We start from the raw sequence: 20,338 nt of genomic DNA, 5'->3' as shown, positions 1-20,338 counted from the left end.
GCCCCCCCCCCCCCCGCGAGAGAGAAAACACTTCTCTACTATGCTATTCCAGACTCTGTATACGAAGCAAAGTGAAGTAGCAGAGTCTGGTATTACCAGGCTAACATTGTGCAGCAAAACTGAAGTAAAGTGCAAAAGTAAATGTCGTAAACATTTGTGGATGTCATTTTACACATTTGTGACTTAATATACAACTTCCAATTCAAAACACGGATGTTTTTATCATTGTTTGTGTGTGCAAATTGAAAGATTCAGCTTTTCACATCAGAGCTGTGAGTGTAAATTTCACCTTACAAATACGAATGTTAAAATGACAAGTTCTCTTCTCACATTCAGATTTTCAACCTCTCGAGTTAAACTACTGATTTACCTCCATAGTTTTGGATCACTGCATTTAATTTGAGAACTCTAACATCCAGCATGATAGAGTAAACAGACACTACCGTGAGAAGCAAAAACAGCCTCCCCTGGGTCCTAATGCCCATTCGGTAATAAATAAAATGAAAATACACAAATAACCTTAAGACACTTGGCCAAAATGAGTTTACAAATATCTGCAAAAATCTAATATAATGCATACCTAAACAACAAAACAAAATTAAAACAATATAATTTTATGCAAATCAGAGTCATATAATTTAATAACATCACAAAGTGCTTGTACAGAAAACTGACAAAAAAATAAATAAAGCTAACATAAAAGGACAATTAAGTTGCTTACCGGCTTAATGTCCAAGAGATAAGCAAGGGCTGACTTTGTACTGCATTTGGCCCACCCTTTGCTCCTTCCTGATGCAGTAGGGGGAAGCAATGTAATAAGAATTTGAAGAGCTCTGTAACATGAATCTGTAGTATGATAGAAAAACACAAAATATATTGACATTTTTCATGGCTGGTATAATGGCTGACTTTAAACTCTTTGAACTACTAAAACTAATGGTGTTCACTGAAAGAAAAAAAAACAATTTTACAGAACGAGCAAAGCAACCTGCCTTCACTCTCATTATCAGTTGGCATGACCAGAGGATTTTTCTCTGTGGACATATTTTGCAATTTTGGAACAATATTTCCTTCCCATTTTCGAAGAAAGAGGTCAGCCTTCCCAGGAAACATTTTTCCAAACTCAGTGTCAAGCTACAACACAGGATAGAATACACAATTACAACACTACGGTGTTTCCTCAGTATGTTCACAAAATATTGAGTCTTTTCAAGTCAAGTTTATGCAATCTTAACTTCAGAGAGGCATTGTGGGCCATTCCAGGTTATGAATAACAGTGTATATATATATATATATATATATATATATATATATATATATATATATATATATACACACACAGAGCAGTATTATGATTTGAATTAAACTGAATGAAGAAAAATAAGTGGTGGGGCTTGATTTTAGTGCACCTTAATCTCTATCTTGCAGCAGACTGATGATTGGAGGGGAGTGGTTAAAAGACTTTTAAAGGATATTGTAAGAGAAGGAACAGCATTTCAGAGGGAAAGCAAAATTCCAGATTATGACTAAAGATTACAAAGACAAACTTTTTTTTATAAATATATAAATTGCATAGATTAATTTCACCATAAGACTAGTACTGTGCGCTAACAAAGTAAAAAAAACAAAAACATTTTAAATTCATGTGGACTTAATATCTACCAGCCATGTCCCTTTGCTAACAAGTCTATTCATACCTAGCTATAAGGGAAAGCCATGAAAAACACAAGTCCTTACCAAGTATGGCATGTCTACAAATCGAGGATATTGTTCAAAAATCTCTTTCACTGTTGGGGACTTGTTTGCGACCCATAACCTGCGATTACTGTATGTTTTCTCCATGCCAGTTTTGATGGTATTGAGGTTTTCTGGAGATGGTTTCATCCTTTTGATCACAGTTGTCCACTCCCGAGAGGACTCCTCCTCCCCTTCAGCAGTTATTTCCAAAGTGATAGACACTCCAGAGGAATCACTGATTCGACTACGTTTGCGCTGGTAGCGACGCTGATCATCATGAAGTTTCCTCCGTAGATTCCGAAGTCGCATCTCAATAAATCCACTGTGGGAAACTGGGTCATAGAAATGTTCCTGGATGAAAGGGGGAGGATAACAATTGTAACTTTTACAAGAACCCATGATGTCTGACGAGCAAACCAGCAGAGTGGATGTACTTTTGGTGTTATTGTAACTGTAATATTGTTAATTTAAAACAAAAACAAAAAAAACAATTAGTCACAAAATTTTCAATTGATTTGTAACCTGTTAAATAATTAACATACTTACTATTCCAATTTGCATTTATTTAAAGTGGGCTTTGTGTGTTTTAATAAGTGCAACTTACAAATCCTTCATTCTCTTCGCCCATCTTGATCTTCAGAGAAGGAAACAGTGTTACCACACTTTCTGCCAACATCCGTTTCTCTTCATTACAAGGGTAACTATAAGCAAAATAAAGACATAACATGGAAAAATTACCCAATTCAAATCATACATAATACAATAAAATAAAATACAGGAACCAAATTCAGTCAGTTTTCCCCAATTATGTTCAAACTATTAAAAGTAATCAGTGTGTTTTCAAAGTATTCAACATCTATCACATTCACAGTTGTTTTAGTTAATTTCTCAACTGTAAACTTGCAATCCACTTTGTTCCACCAGCGCACTGACTCCTATCTTCACAAGGAGCTTTCTTTATGTCTCTGAAAGCATTCCTGAAGCTTCATAATCCTTAAATATACTCAGACCTTTGCTTTCAATTAGTGTTCGCAATGCGTCTACATCAATTATATTACGTTGATGCTGGAAATATAAAAAGCACAAAGTAGTTCTTATTAGATGAGTTAGTGATTCAGTTACTCAAAATCACTCACTTGTATGCTCCTGAATGAATCAGCAGTTTTGAATGAACTGATGAATGATTCACTCATTAATAAAGTCAACATCTACTGGCAAAATGTACAGATGTACTGTACAAGTGTACAGACTGTTAGTTTCTGTGGAATGGGCAAACAAATTCAAACAGAGTGATACAAATAATGAAAAGAGTGCTGTTATTTCAGCACTCAGTTAAGCCCCTTTCACACAGCACTTTGAACCCGGGAAATTGCCGGCAAATTGCCAGAGCGCCTTCTGTGTGAACGCAAACTCGACCCGGGATTTATGCCGGGTTCGATGCCGGGTCGGGACCTAGTAACATTGCCGTGTTCAGTCCCGGAACGCGCGCTGTGTGAACAAAAGCCGTAATAATGCCGTGTTGTAGTGATGACGCTGAAGCGCGGGATCGTTCGCCAGCTGTGAAACGGTACGTAAAGCGCAATTTTATGATCGAATCAGAGAAAAAAATGCACAAGCGTGGTTTCTCGAGAGAGAGATCGCAGCTCATAAGCAAATTTAAGACGCTGCTGAGATTACAAGTCAGATCGATGTCACGTGTCTTTACGGCATTTTTACGGGTTGTGTGTGTGAACGCACTCTCTGATTCCGGAAAATCACTGGCAGTGTGAATGAACCAAAATCAAACGAACCCGGGTCAGATCCCGGGTCACTTTATCCGTGTATTTTCCGGAATCTCTGTGTGAAAGGGGCTTTATACAAACCGTCTGTTGACTACTTGGACCAGCTTAATGTGTGTTCTTTGGTGCAACCTTAAAAAAAAAAAAAAAAAAAAAAGGCAGTTAAAATATGTTCAAGTATATTACTTGTAATTATGTATACGCATGTCCTCCATGAACATACATTCTGTTGATGACTTGGACTGGCTGCATCTACATCCAATTTGTCATCCTCAAAGGACAACATGTAACAAGAAGTACAATAATAAATATTTGAAATAAAATGAAACTGCATCTACTCTTATGTTATGAACAAAAAGGTTAAAGTCATCTTTTTATCAATGGATAAGTTTAATTTATAAAGTTGTCTGTTTCTGGTCTGAATAGTGCTCCTTGCAAAAAACAGTGTCATTGGCATGTATTCATTTACATGGTGATTTATTTATTTTTTTGAATTGTGTTTATATGAAATCAGGATTACAATGTACGTGACACAAAAGTTTGACGTGTAATACTGTAGGAAACTGCTGAAGCATTCTATGTTGGATGATCATATAATATTTACAAAGTTAAACAATCCCAAACTAGTAAAGCATGTTTACTATTGACATGTTAATATGAGTTTTCAATTGCTACCATTATGCATCAAGCAAATGAAAAAAGAAAGTGTAGATAAATACTGTACTACTTTACATTATCACTTGTAATCATCATCCCACACCATGTTTGAATGGAAATGCCACTTGAACGGTTTCTTACCATGCTCAAAATTGAAAAGCAATATTAATATTTAATGCTTAAGAAAAGTACAATATTACTGGAATCTGTATGCATGACACACAGGTCACTTATTATAAGTTATGTTACTGAAAAGGGAAATTACATACCAATGCATGTGATCCACTTCTCTTAATCGACTTGAAAAAAACTCGAAACTTGTCCAAGGCTTCCACTTTCTCAGTTAGGTCGGTGTCAATAAATTCATTAAAATCAGCGTTAAATTTTAAAATTCGGTGGTAATCTGCAGCACAGGGGAGGAGACATTTGGAAGCACCAATTATTTCTGCTGCACTCTTGAGATGCTGCAATTTTTGCATATCTCCTTTTCATCAAGTAGTACAGTCACTAGTGTTTTCGGAGTGTCCTCCATTTGAAGCTGCAAAAGGGCAAACAAAAACAAATAAATAATGTTACATACTGATTAATAGTATTCACATTCATAATGTAAAAGAGTAGTTAACAAGCAGTGTTAGAATGAACAAAATCTATTTATTTACGAAAACATCAAGCTAGCATAATAAACTTCCGAGATAAACCTAAAGCAATCTTTTAATCTCCGAAAACCAGTCGTCCATTTTCAATGAAGAGTCTTCCTGAATTTGGTACAGCGTACTTCATACTACTTTTACTATTTCTGCCATATATTATGGTAAAAAAATATTAAAAGTAGTGTGCTAGTACGCGGTTCCGAATTCTGAATCTGTTTGTCTCGTATATTACAATGAACTCTCCATTTTTTTTTTTTAAGAGAAGCGCCAATCCCGGGGGTGCGCGAGACGTGCTCAGGGTCTCGCGCACCCCCGGGATTGGCGCTTCTCTTAAAAAAAAAAAATGGAGAGTTCTCTTGGCGCTTCTCTTAAAAGGATGTTGAAAACAACACAACCTGTGTTGAGGACAACACATTTTGTGTTACTTTTAACTCAACAATGTGTTATTCCTGCTAATTTTATACACACCAGTGTGTTATTATTACACAATTTGTGTCAATTACGTACACGAAATGTGCATTTTTACCCTTACCTTGATAAATCATGTTATTATTTAGGGCATTTAACAAAACATCGATACATTCTGTTGTTTAATGAAAGAGAGACGACAGATTGCAGCGTTAGGCTACCACTTTGTCAAACTCGTTAACGAGCTGCGCAGCTGCAGCGTTTTATCAGACATCATGCCATTTGCAACAAATCAAACAAAGAAAAACAAAACTCGTTAAAAATAAGTTCTCTCTAGAAAGTGAGGGACAAACCTACCAAAGTAAGTTATATGAGGATAAATAAAAATCATTTGTGAAGCACTAACGTTAACTATCAGATGCGGTTGCTGCCTCAAGGCCTAAACTAACTTTACATGTCGCGTCTACGGAAAACACCCATACACAGAAGAGGTCGCTAACTAAAGGCACATTTGACCGTCTAAAAAAATAACAATAATAAAATACATTTGATAATTTATATTTGACAATTTCTAATAAAACATAAATCCAAATACCTGACGTGTGCATCCAAGTCATCCATCGATGAAAAAAGAGGCGCGAACTTGCTGAAGAAGTTGCTGCTTGAGGCGCTGAGTGACGTTGCAGCAATGTGATTGGATGATAGTTAACACATATTGTGTTGGACACACTGTGTTGTTTCTCTCTCTCTTTCTTTTTCTTTTCACACATGATCAACTTAAAATTACACAAAATGTGTTAAAATAGCCTTAACACAAAAAATGTGTTATTAATTAACACATCCTTTTTGAGAGTGTGGGCGATATGGCCCAAAAAAATATCACGATATTTTTTTTTTATATCAGTCGATATCGATAATTATCACGATAAAAGTCAAATCTTTATTTCTTTCAAGTTTAAAGGCAGATTTTTGCTCCTAAGTGAAAGTTGTAGAAACCAGAGTGTTAACTGTGGTTTTAAACTACTCTTTATAGTCAGAACATATCAGGACAAACACTTGCCAAACTGGTGAACATTTCACAAATCTGAGGTAGAACATTCAAACATTTGTAATTTTTCCTTAACAAAATAAATATCTTTATTGGACAATTAATTTCTTAGTTTCTGCATGTGCTAATTTTTATTTGGTAAAATGTAATATTCTGACTGTTTGAGTTTTATTAAACTTAACGATTGGTCATCCAGTATCATGCATTTAGATCATGATAACCTCACTATCATGGCAAAATGTAACTTTATGGTTTCTATGGTATTTGTATGAAAAACAGTAGCCTAAATACATTATTAAATACTGTAATTATATTCCATCAGTCCTTTAATACATCGTCTACATTAATAATATAATACAATTCAATATGTATATCCCACATTTCATGGTGCAGTTAATGTTAACATTACTAGGCTAACGTTACAGTAAATCCATGGTAAATGATGGGAATTTGTAGCCGGAAAAGCCTTCTGCGCACAGTGTTTCTCCTATTAGTCAGCGCTGTTTCATCTGCCTTTAAACTGGTTTAAATCACTGAGACAATGTGTTCCTCGCTGAATTCAAGCGCTTCTCACTGGATTTCGTGACCGATGAGAGTAAACGCATCGGCTCTAGTGTGCTCGCGCTGCGCTGCTGTTTGGACTTTGAGCCGAGCGGATAAATGGTCCGTGTGGCGCGCGGTTCAAATGAGTTTCGTTCCGCTTTTGCCGCATAAACATTATCGAACATTTATCGAACTCTTGATATCGTTTTATCGAGAAAAATTATATCGCGATAAATATCGTTATCTTTTTATCGCCCAGCCCTAATATACGCTGATTGGCCGAACGCACGCAAAACGCCAGCACCCGCCATTTAAAAAAAAGGCTGTGTAAACCATGGTATAAACACACAGATTATAGCTTATATATTTACTCCAGAAAAATAACTCTACGAACATGGAAAACAGTGATAAACGGGCATCTCAACCTTTACGCTAAGGAGAAAATCCAACACAACTTTGAGGGAACCAAGAGAAACGTGATTATGTATTTCTGCTCCGCTAGCAACATCAACCACACGGCATACGCTAATACTTTTTCATATACTGTCTACCTTCTATGTATAACAGTTCTATCCAATACCGTATTAGGCAGAACTGTTAGACATATCGTAAACAATTAAACACAGAGATTGCGAGCATCATGTGCTCCTTCTTTGGCGTTCTCAGCGCCGTCAAAATAAAAAGTCAGCAACAGAACAACAAGTGCGGCTTATGTAAGTAAGTAAGTAAACTTTATTAATATAGCACCTATCACAGATAAAAATCACTATCAGAGTTCCTACTGGCGGTGCGAATGCAAACAGGAAAATGTTCCTAGGGAACCATTAGTTCTCAGGGAACCATCCTGGTGGCTCGTTCCTAGACCTACCTGGTGCGAAAGCCCCTGATGAATGCATGAACTCGCGATTCTACAAAATGCCTTTTAAACTTTATACTAGGTTCTAAAGCAAAACTTTGCAGAATAATTTAGTGCTCAATACTCACCATAGCATCTTAAAACTTGTGACGATGAATATCGGTATTGTGTCGGGAGTGATGTTTGTTTCGGTCTTCTGGATCGGCTCCGCTCGCTCCATATGAACGGTTTTCTTCAGGCAAATTTTGCATGCATATTTTTTGGATGTAGGACTTGTACAACCAACACAGATTTTTCACTTCGACTTGATAGATTGACTGTGCACAGTTTAAATATGTTTGGTGAAAATAAGGATTGGTTCACTTCAGAAATACAATTTCCTGATAATTTAGTTTAAGATGTTTCTGTCTTTCTTTCTTCAGTCGAAAAGAAATGAAGGTTTTTGCTTAAAAAAAAAAATGTTATATACTTTTTAACCACAAATGCTCGTCTTGCAGAACTCTGCGATGCGCCATACATTGCGTAATCACATTGGAAAGATGACGCGTGACGTATGCAGAAGTACCGCGTTAGGGCGAAAAACTCCCAGATAATTTTCTCCAACTTCAAAATCGTCCGACATCGTTGTTTTACCTTTTTTTTTTTTTTTTTTGTAGGGCAAAATATAGGGTAAATATTGGATGGTACTTTTGTCTACATCGCGATTTAACTTTCCAATGTGATTACGTAATGCGTGGTGTATTTTATGGAGGTATTTTTGGTGCAAAACTACTGAACGCCTGTGACAGTGGAATTTGAAGTTGTAGAGAATAGCCACACATGTGTATCAGTAAATTTGAAGTCACAGAGAGAAATGTTTTAAGAGTTGCAAACTTGTAGACTTTTTTTTATCTTCCACAAACACAACACAACAGTTACACCTTCTCAAACTCTTCATTGCAGGTGCACAAATCCTATTCTACTAATCACAAATTAAGAAACTCATACGCTCACATTTTTGCTACAGTTGCTGCAGTGAATATGGTGCAAAACGCATTTACACACCCGCATCAAGAAATGTGAAGTCTCGGAGAAATTTTGCTCATCTGCAAATCAGTATGTGAATTCATCCAATGAGAGTTGCACACTTGTAGAATATGTTCTCACAAATGTCTTGTATATTTTTCTAGCACAAACACAAGTACATAACTACAGCTGCTTGAATCTGCTGCGACCAATCTCAAACACTGTTTTTCGCTTTCAAGTGACAAGTTTCGCGCGCTCTCCCTTTTGCACCAAGTGCACCGTGAAATGTGGGGCAAAAGTGAGTTGTGCATCTGTAGAGGCAGTGGGCGGAGCCTACATGAATATTCATGAGTTTCCCGGGCATGCGCGTGGAACTGCTCATTCTAGTTCACGCTCCTCGTTTCTCAGCAGGTTTAATGGATTATTTCAAAAAAGGTAAATAGTTTCAGCGCGAACTTAAACTACAATTGTGTATCGTTTTGTTAAATTCATAATGTTTTTATTAATTCGTCACTGACTGAATGATTGCTGGCATTCACTTCGTGTAGGCCTATATACAGTAGCTACAGCAAACTTCAACTCGCCGTATAAATTGCACCTTGCGAAGCTTTAAAACGTACTAATTATTATCATTTGTTGATTGCAATAAATTAAATAAACCTTCACAAATGTATCTGTGGGCTAACACTTTTTAAAATATATATAATATATCCTGGTGTGATTGTTCTTAAATTCTTGTTCGTTTAAATAAGCCAAATCATTTAAGACCAAACTCAAGCATGAATGTGTTGCTTTAATACATACGTACAATTTGGATTAAACAAAATTGTATGGACAAAAGTGGATAAATTACATTTGATACAACTAGGTTTCTGTAAATGAGAAACAAAAAACACTTAACATTATTTTACGGAATATAATAAGCCACCAATTTGATGTTCTAAAAAAAAAAAATATTTACAAACATACTGGCAAAATAATGTAACAATATTATTTTTAATATTTTGATTGCAAGGTGTGCTTGTGCTGGTTTTGATTTAATAATATATACACGGTTCAAAAGTTTGGTATTAGTAAGGTTCTAAGGTAAGGTACCTCTAAGGTACCAAGACTACATTTATCTGAAAAACAGTAATATTGTGAAATATTTTTATCAACTGTTTTCTATTTTAATGTTTTTAAAAATATATTGTGATGGCAGAGCTCATTTTACTCTAGATTTCAGTGTCACATGACCCTTCAGAAATCATTCTAATACTGATTTGCTGCTCAAGAAACATTTCTGATTATTATCACAGTTGAAAATGGTTGTGCTGCTTAATGAAGTGTGGAAATTGACCTTGCCTGCTATAAAAGTATAACATTTCTTAAATCATAGTGATTCCAAACTTTTGTCATGCAAATCTTAAATACCAGAATGTCATGTTTTAACATTGATCCAACAAAGTTTAAAGGTTTCATTTTCAAGAGTTCAAGTCAGAAGTAGATCATGCATTTGTATCAATGGTCATCATTGTGTATCATCCAGGCACACAGAGCAACACATAAGGTCAAAGAAAGAACATGACAAAGAGAAACATCAGTGTAGGGTGCAAAATGTTTATTTGGACATGGATATGGTTGTGGAGTTATTTCCCAGACATTATTGCCAGAGATGACACAGTTGTAAAGCTTCATAAGGTAAGGTATCAGAAGAGCTTAGCAATAAATAAATTAAATGGTAATGGTTCATGTATTTAGGAATATTCTGCTCTTCTGTTGGAAATAAGTGTTGCTGTAATCATTCAGGTGTTCTGGAATTTTTGGTTTTACGGTAAAAGTGGAACGTTATTTTTTTATTTTATTTTTTTATTGCAGTGACATTCAACAAATGATAACAAAAGACAGTTTAAAGCATTGCAATGTACAGAGGAAAAGCACAACGAAATGAACGAGTTGAAGTTTGCTGTGCTTTATATAGGCCTACACGAAGTGAATGCCAGCGATCATTTAGTCATTAACGAATACACAAAACGTGCAAACTAATAAAAACATTATGAACTTTATGAAATGATACACAATTGTAGTTTAAGTTCGCGCTGAAACTATATTTACCTTTTTTTAAATAATCCATTAAACCTGCTGAGAAACGAGGAGCGTGAACTAGAATGAGCAGTTCCACGCGCATGCTCTTATTCCGTAAAATAATGTTAAGTGTTTTTTGTTTCTCATTTACAGAAACCTAGTTGTATCAAATGTAATTTATCCACTTTTGTCCATACAATTTTGTTTAATCCAAATTGTACGTATGTATTAAAGCAACACATTCATGCTTGAGTTTGGTCTTAAATGATTTGGCTTATTTAAACGAACAAGAATTTAAGAACAATCACACCAGGATATATTATATATATTTTAAAAAGTGTTAGCCCACAGATACATTTGTGAAGGTTTATTTAATTTATTGCAATCAACAAATGATAATAATTAGTACGTTTTAAAGCTTCGCAAGGTGCAATTTATACGGCGAGTTGAAGTTTGCTGTAGCTACTGTATATAGGCCTACACGAAGTGAATGCCAGCAATCATTCAGTCAGTGACGAATTAATAAAAACATTATGAATTTAACAAAACGATACACAATTGTAGTTTAAGTTCGCGCTGAAACTATTTACCTTTTTTGAAATAATCCATTAAACCTGCTGAGAAACGAGGAGCGTGAACTAGAATGAGCAGTTCCACGCGCATGCCCGGGAAACTCATGAATATTCATGTAGGCTCCGCCCACTGCCTCTACAGATGCACAACTCACTTTTGCCCCACATTTCACGGTGCACTTGGTGCAAAAGGGAGAGCGCGCGAAACTTGTCACTTGAAAGCGAAAAACAGTGTTTGAGATTGGTCGCAGCAGATTCAAGCAGCTGTAGTTATGTACTTGTGTTTGTGCTAGAAAAATATACAAGACATTTGTGAGAACATATTCTACAAGTGTGCAACTCTCATTGGATGAATTCACATACTGATTTGCAGATGAGCAAAATTTCTCCGAGACTTCACATTTCTTGATGCGGGTGTGTAAATGCGTTTTGCACCATATTCACTGCAGCAACTGTAGCAAAAATGTGAGCGTATGAGTTTCTTAATTTGTGATTAGTAGAATAGGATTTGTGCACCTGCAATGAAGAGTTTGAGAAGGTGTAACTGTTGTGTTGTGTTTGTGGAAGATAAAAAAAAGTCTACAAGTTTGCAACTCTTAAAACATTTCTCTCTGTGACTTCAAATTTACTGATACACATGTGTGGCTATTCTCTACAACTTCAAATTCCACTGTCACAGGCGTTCAGTAGTTTTGCACCAAAAATACCTCCATAGTATTTAACCTTCGTTTTTACTTAAATTAGTGTAGTGTAATTAGTGTGTTTTTACTTTCCAACTTTAAGTACATAAGTGAAGACCTTAAGCTATGATTAGTACAATGCATATTTTTGCATGGATATAATTATTTGGAAGTCATTTATTGAAATTTTTTTTACAGTGTAAGTGTTCACTTGGATTTTCATATTTATCCTCCTTGAACTGATTCTGACTATTTTATATGTTTATTTTAGACCAGATGGAAGTGACGGAGCAAAGACACAAACTGAATGAAGTGGATGAGAAACATGGCTTGAAATCTCAAGGAACAAAAGCCAAAAAGCTGCACTCCTGCTCACAGTGTGGAAAGACTTTCCAAAATGAAGGAATCCTTAACAGACACATGAGAATTCACACTGGAGAGAAACCGTATAAATGCCCTCATTGTGGAAAGAGTTTCACTGGTGAATCAGGTCTCGTTTATCATCTGCACGTTCACTCTGGAGTGAAACCATTTAACTGTGATCAGTGTGGAAAAGATTTTATTTCATCATCAAATCTGAAAACACACCTGAAAGTTCATTCAGGTGAGAAGCCTTATGAGTGTTCTCTCTGTGGAAAGGGATTTTCTCGACTGGACTGTCTTAAACTGCACCAGAAAACACATAATGAAGTGAGAGATCATGTGTGTTCGGACTGTGGGAAGAGCTATGTTACAACTGGTGAACTGAAACGGCACCAAAGAATTCACACTGGAGAGAAGCCGTACCACTGTACTCAGTGTGGAGAGAGTTTCAGAAGTACTAAAGCTCTCAGGACTCATCAACATGGTCACTCTGGCGAAAAGCCATTTAACTGTAATCAGTGTGGTAAAACTTTTATTTCATTGTCATATCTCAAAAAACACCTAACTGTTCATACAGGTGTTAAGCGTCACGTGTGTTCTCTCTGTGGAAAGAGTTATTCAAGGCTGGACACTTTTAAACGGCACCAGAAAACACATGATGAAGTGAGAGATCATGTGTGTCGTGACTGTGGGAAGAGCTTTACTAAATCTAGTCATCTAAAACAGCACCAAATAATTCATACTGGAGAAAGATATTACATGTGCTCAGTTTGTGACAAAACTTTCACTCGATCAGGATCTCTAAAAATACATGGGCGAGTTCATAGTGAAGAGAAGCCGTATCACTGTACTCAGTGTGAGAAGAGTTTCAAACATTTATCAAGCCTTCACACTCATATGAAAAAATGTGGCAAGTGAACAACATTCGTTTTCATGTCAAATACATTCAAGTAAATGTGTGACGAGCTTTGCCAGTCAACAACTCTTAACGTCCTTGCACACTGAGTCCGAAATTTTCATATTCATTTTTTCATATTCGTCATCTTAAAAATTCGGTGGCTCTGAATTGTCCAAAACTCCTCTCAAAATGTTTGCTACGGATGCGAAAAACGCAGAAAATCGAACCCGATCCAAATTTTTTTTATGATGGACGAAAGTTTCGGAGGCTGTGTGTCTGACTCAGGAATTTGAATTCATGTCTTACTTGAATTAGATATATTCAAGTCATTTAATTATTTACTAAATACTGTACTAGATTGTGTTCTGAAAGTTCAATTAATTATGAGAGATAAAACAGAAACAACATCTTGTCTTGATCGAATTATGTATTGAACACAGAGAATGAGTTATATAGTTTTAATCCCATGAATGAGTTTAAACATTCTATATTAATACTGTGATAAATATGTTTGGGATCTACAGTATTATTGTCAATCACATGATCAGATCTTGTATCATACAAAGTGGATGGGGTTCATTTTTATTCTTCATTGTTGAATGCTGAAGAACAATAAAGTACCAAATCTTCAGTTCACCAGATCTGGTGGATGTATACTGTAAAATATTGAACAATAAACTAACTGTTGATCCATTTATGTACTGGTCAATTGGGCAAACCCGTGATGAGGTATATGTGTGTGTGTGTGTGTGTGTGTGTGTGTGTGTGTGTGTGTGTATATATATATATATATATATATATATATATATATAATGTGTGTGTGTATAAACAATACAAGCAAGTATGATACAAACAAGCAAGAGTGCATTTTCCCAAATATCAGCACCAGCCCCACTGGCCATCGGGGGCACTGGTGAATTCTCAGGGACATGGAGACTAGTTTGGCCCGCTCCCCTATGTTGTTGTTTTTTAAGCTGTCTGGTTACCAACATTCTTCAAAATGTATTATTTTGTGTTCAGCAGAAGAAAGAAACTCATACAGGTTTGGAACAACCTGAGGGTGAATAAATATGATGATAGCATTTTCATATTTGGGTGAACTGTCCCTTTAATACTACTGTTTTCATTTGGAGTGGACTGTTTATTGTAGAGTCTGTTTCTATTGTTTTCATATTTTAGAACTGTGCAATTTGCCTGATTTATAAAATGTCCCTTTAAAGCCTTACTGTATGTATCCATATGCTTTCATCTGGCACAATGTATAAAGGCAATAAACATTTAAATCTTATTCCTGGATTTTTTGTTTGTTTACTAGGGGTCATAACCAATCTTATGAAGTGACATGAAGAACTGTTAGAGGCTCTTTTTGCATTGTGAATTGATAAGTCATGATCTCAAGAGATGTAGCCAAAAACTGATTAGGATTTGGGGGGCTGTTCAAACTTGGGCTGATGGATTGGAAATAATATTGTCCAGGATAAAGAATAAACATTATAATATTAAACATTAGAAAGTTCAAACATCTTTATCCAAGCTGAACTATGAGGTGACACCATAGGCGTAATTTGCGGGTGGGACATGTCCCCACCACTTTTTGCTAAAGTCGATATTGTCCCCACCACTTTTGAAACATCTCGCGGCACGAATGTACCAATACAAACAAATAAATAAATAAAACATCTCCAGTTAACTAGCAGAGCATTCATTTAGTTCGTTGTTAAATAAGAGGCGATCTAGCGCTGAAATGTGTTGTTTCTGAAATCAAGTGACCAAAGTGCTCGTTGCCACTGTGATCAGTGGAGCGGATACTGTGTTCTTCACTCGGACGCGTGCTTCAATCTGTTGTGGAGACTCTCTATTCGTTCTGGTGAAATTACAAAACAAAATGCACACAAACGTGTCCCTGGCTGATATACAACCACTGATAAACATAATCGGTGTTGATGAGAGAAAAAAAACCTATACTAGTGCAGATTAGAACCCAGAACCTCTGACACGCTTGACTAAAGTTCTGCCACAGGATCAAATCGAGCTTAAAAGAGTTGGCTCTATGTAGGCTATTTATTCACGGGAAAATTCTCACCACTAACAACATACACTCACCTAAAGGATTATTAGGAACACCTGTTCAATTTCTCATTAATACAATTATCTAATCAGCCAATCACATGGCAGTGCCCCCGTGTCAACAAGCTTGGCCCCCCCTCTGGCCCCCCTAAATTTGGAATCGTAAAATCACACCAAACAACTGCGTATTTAGTCAGTTGCGGTGCCTTCATCTAGGCTACACTGCGTATATTCACATCAAATGTTAACGCAGAGGAACGGGACACTGCAGTTCACAAAAGTTCATTATTTGCATGTGCTTTAAAGCCTTGGCGGTTAAACATGTCATTCGCTGCTGATGCGCTGTTCAAACATGCGCTTTACTGAGCGCGTACACTCGACGCACACATGCACTAAAAGCCTGTTACTGGACTAAGTTATCTTTTGAGTCTTATATTGCGCTAATACTGTCAAATACAGACATTGTTTACATAAACAAAGTTGGTTATGTCTAAAGTGAAAGCAAACAGAGAAAATTAATTAAAATCTGCTTATATGCGTGTATATTAGACGCGTCGCGTGCAGTTCTTAAAGAGACAGTAGCTCTAATAATAAACATGCTGCCGCTTGTCCTTAATTACCCCTTTTCAACCAAAAAAGAACTGGTTCGGAACTGGTGCTGGTTCAAAGTTGGTTCAACTTGCGAATCTTCTTAGAACCTGTTTGTTTTTCCACTGACTAGAGAGCCCAGCGAACGGCGTCATCACTGTGTACGTTGCCATAGGCTACGTCAGCTGAAAATCCAATAACATCAGCAATTTTCTGATTTCTGTAAATGAATATAAAACTTGCAGCACAGGGTGAAGTCAGTATACATTAACTACGATATGAGACACATGCAAATTTTATATAAAACTTTGTAACGTCGGTTAAATGGCGCTCTGTTGCGCGGCAGGATTTTGAACACGGTCCTGAGCCGTTGCTGGGCGCCACGGACAGATGCCGAAAGGCACCGCCGGTGTGTGTACACTTCTAGAGAATAATGCGTTCGAATTTAAAAGACGCGGCGCGTCGCTGAGCTGAGCTGCGCGTCCGGTGTGCGACCCCCTTTAGCTTTCCTAGAAACACTTGCGCCAAATTCAAACATAACAATTACAATGGCGGAATACATCGTCTTTCTGCAAATGTTTCTCCTTGCTTTGCGATCCTATATTGGGGTCAGAAGAAGACGTTTAGAACACATTTGTGCTGCTCGGACAGAGGTTACGTTCAAGGAGAAGTTCGACAATAACCCCGCCTCCAGCATGACGTGGTTAAAGAACGGTTCTAGTCCAGCAAAGAGTTGGTGCCGCTTTGGAACCAATTTTCCTGGCCGAGAACCGGTTCTTTGGCTGTCGAAACACAAAGAACTGGTTCGCGAGTAGGCACCGGCTCCGAACCGGCACCAGCACTGCCTTGGTGGAAAAGGGGTAAAAGAGATAGTTCACCCAAAACCAAACAGTTGCTGGTCCCCATTGACTTCCATACATAGTAGGAAAAAATATATATACTATGGAAGTCACAGGGGTACATCAACTGTTGTGGTTACTCACATTAGTTCAAATAACGTTTATTTTCAACAGAAGAAAGAAACTTATTCGGGTTTAAAACAACTTAAGAGAGTAAATTATGACTTTTTTGGGGGAGAACTATCCCTTTAATGTTAATAAAACAACAAAACACACAGAGGAAATCATTCACTGCTCTTGACTGAGAACTTTAAGTCTGTTGTGTTTTATTTTCATATTTGTTCATTTAATTACTTTTTCATACTGTTAAATACACCTATAGCTGAAAAAATAAAGCAGTTTATTTCATTTGTATATTAAGTTGTGTATGTGTAATATGTATCTCTGTTCTAATGACAAAGATTTTTATCTTCGCCACTTTGGCCTAAATGTCTGCCACTCTTTTTTATTTTATATTTTGTTACCTATAAGGCTTTGTTTTTAAAATAGAGAAATTAGTTTGGCTGTAATGCTCAGTCACTTGCAAAATAGTAAAACCAACATGAAAAAAGAATTGTGATAAATCGTGATTTTCCTGAAAAAAAAAATTCGTGATATGATATTATTGCCATATCGCCCACCCCAGGAGTAAAAAAAGTGCCTAGATATGCTTAGATGCTAAAAATGTGTTATTATTGATCATTATATCACACTACAATTAAACATAATTAAACATTCATTTGAATTGAAATTGTTTTATTAGCTTAGCTAATATAATTTATTAGCTTTTTCTAGAGATTGCAGTCATGCATGACATGGTGAAAAATGACTTGAAATAATACTGGAAATAGGTTAAGATGAATGTTAAAGGTGTGCCCCCTAAAAGCACAAGTGGCCCCTGCCTGGCCCCCCAATTACTGTGGTCTAGAACCGCCACTGGGTGAGTGTATATTAGACCTCATTAAACGACAAATATTAATGTAGGGGAGCGCGGGGCACAACGTAACACGGGGCTAGTTGTAACACACTTGTTTTAAATACTTCCACACATGCCAGCATGACGAAACTTGGTGTATTTACTAGTTGCCATATCAACACTATATAGAGAAAAAATTGCGCCAAAATTTTATTTTTTTTTGAAGATATCCATAGACATTTATTAAAGTAAATTTCTTACTTAAGGACATTTTTCATCTCTTTTTTTTTTGTGTTTATTTAAAATTAGACAAATCTGACATTATTTTAATCTCCAAGATGTTATTTAACAGTTGAGATAGTTATTTAATGCTTCGCTAACTAGCAGAAGACACTATCTGGGTTTAAATCCCAGTTGTGCAGGCGGGGGCATGTTGTAACACTGCGTTACAATGTGCCCCTATTAGAAATATGCTATTATATTCTATACTTTTATTAATTCTATATGAGAAAAAGGTGAATAAAGACTGAGAGTCAATATTCAGAAATTACTAATTATTTATTTGTTTTGAGCTATGTTGTATAGCTGTGTTTTCCTGTGTTCGTAAAACTCCAAAATGAGTATATATTTAATTATTAAAAAATGCCATTATTTTATATGAAAAAGTTAATAATTGTATTTTATTTAGAAAATATTTTAGTTTGTCTTGTATATTCTTTTATTAGATCAGATAACATTTTAAGCTGTCATATGGTCATGTTACAATGTGCCCCTCACATGTTACAAAGTACCCCACCTATGGGGCATGTTGTCACATTTCACTTCCATTCTTTCAGGGTATATCAAGAAAAAAGTATATACTGTATTAACAAAACAAAACCACATAATTGTACTAAACGTGGGAAATTAATGTGGGAAAAAATACTCTGAACCATAAGTAGATTTACACAAACTGAGAAAGTCAAAAAGTGTTACTTTGTGCCCCGCTCTCCCCTACTATTTAAATCGATTGCTGGACATCGTAATGTTATTGTACATACATCTGATTTATGATTTAGCATTGTGTTAACTAAATGCTTATAGATCAATACAATCCCAGTGGGCAATTTATGTTGAAAATACATCAAATTGATGTCAAAATCAATCCATGACATTGGTTTGATGTAAAATGAATGTCAATATTGACCTGCATTCATAAACCAATTTCAGTGTGGGTATTCATTTTCTCTTTTCACCTAATTACCACTGGAAGACATTTCCTTTCAAACTGACCTTAAAATGATATGCAGTATCTTGATCAAGTCTTGACTAACTTTTGACATCAAATATCAAGGTGCCCACTGCTGTCACTGGGATGTTAATTTAATATCTATATATCCCATGTGTGGGTAAATTGCTAGGAATATCCAATAGATGGCAGCAATACGCTAAAGAGTTTTCAGGTTTGCTTTACAAATGGAGGTTGCCAAGTCCGCGGTTTTACCGATGGTTTTGATTAGCATTTTCGCTAGTTCTGGCAACCCTAACAAATCCAAAGAAACAACAAACCTGGAACAAACGAAAGAGCAGAAGAATGTAGCGCGAGACACGAGTGCTGAAAATCTGACCAGTTCAAGCTAAAACTGACGCCAGATGCCGTTTATTTACAGTCTGGATGTGAGAGATGTTCCCAATTTGTAGAGTTTGGCATTAATCTGCTCCAGAATTGATGTAAGTACTACGATATAAAACGTATCACCTGCTCTGGTTTAGTATTGTCTATAAAACCATACAAAAAGACCATGGCTGTTTCTCAATATGCGTTCTTCAGTGATCTTGTGTCCTTGTGTTCTCGTACTACGTCATCATCAACCGTCGAAGTTCAATTCCAATACTCAAGAACGCAAGTACAGAGGACGCATGAAGTGCCCGGGGGTGCTTCTCAATATCCCTCCTCGTCTCCTCTCTCCTCCGTCCTCCATCCTATGACCCGGAAACCGATCGAGCTCAGCCATCTTGAAGGACATCTCAATTCTCTAATTGCACCGCGAGGAGTCGAGGATCGAGGAGTGAGGAGGCTTCCAGAGGAGTCATGAGGGAGGATACACAGCGGAAGAGTTTTATCGACTTAAACGTGACGCACGTCTAAATTCTCCTCCCCCTTCACATCGGTCACAATAATTTTGATTTATACTTTACTTTGGCAGTTTATATAAACCACACACCTCACATATTTCAACAGGGTATCTTTCTTTATTATTATTTATTATGAATTTCTTAAATAAACAAATTTCAACAACATAAGGGCAGATCCTCTGAGCGCTGCTGATGACGCGATGAAGTGACGCTCGAGTGATCAAGAGGCTTGTTTGAGATGAGCAAAATCTGCGCAGAACCGATCACCGGTGATCAGCGCGAGATGCATGCCGGTTAGAAATGTGTCTGAGTGCGGTCCGCCTGGCTGTGATGTCATGCTGACCTATGTCAAAAATCTCTCGCGAGCGCAAGGTGCACGTGTCGGATTCTGCAGTCGAGCGCAGTTGCTCTCCACCGACTGCGCAGATCAAAAGCACGATGGGAAACGACTTGCTGACGACACAGCTTAATGCTCATTGGTTTAAACAACTGTGATGTATTGTTCTCTTTTAAAA

General features: G+C 36.6%; 2 protein-coding genes across 8 annotated transcripts in view; both read left to right on the top strand.

Annotated features, from left to right (window-relative positions):
- Positions 1–13,435, top strand: part of LOC309506317 (uncharacterized protein) — a 37,896-nt gene extending 24,461 nt beyond the window's left edge. For all 4 annotated transcript variants that reach the window (XM_082180142.1, XM_082180143.1, XM_082180141.1 and 1 more), the window contains one exon: positions 12,270–13,435. In XM_082180142.1, the coding sequence (XP_082036268.1) occupies positions 12,275–13,279 (1,005 nt within the window). In that variant the 5' untranslated portion in view covers positions 12,270–12,274 and the 3' untranslated portion in view covers positions 13,280–13,435. The remainder of the gene's footprint in view (positions 1–12,269) is intronic.
- A 4,144-nt stretch (positions 13,436–17,579) lies between these two features.
- Positions 17,580–20,338, top strand: part of LOC309506292 (uncharacterized protein) — a 57,705-nt gene continuing 54,946 nt past the window's right edge. For 2 of the 4 annotated variants that reach the window (XR_014208692.1, XM_082180086.1), the window contains exon 1: positions 17,580–19,418. The gene's annotated coding sequence lies outside the window, so the exon portion shown is untranslated. The remainder of the gene's footprint in view (positions 19,419–20,338) is intronic. The other 2 variants (XM_082180085.1, XR_014208693.1) reach the window with 2 other exon arrangements.

The sequence above is a fragment of the Leuciscus leuciscus genome (genome assembly GCF_965113295.1).
Source record: "Leuciscus leuciscus genome assembly, chromosome: 9".
Classification (NCBI taxonomy): Eukaryota; Metazoa; Chordata; class Actinopteri; order Cypriniformes; family Leuciscidae; genus Leuciscus; species Leuciscus leuciscus.
The sequence above is the reverse complement of the archived record's forward strand: the minus strand, read 5'-3'. Positions and strand labels throughout refer to the sequence as shown.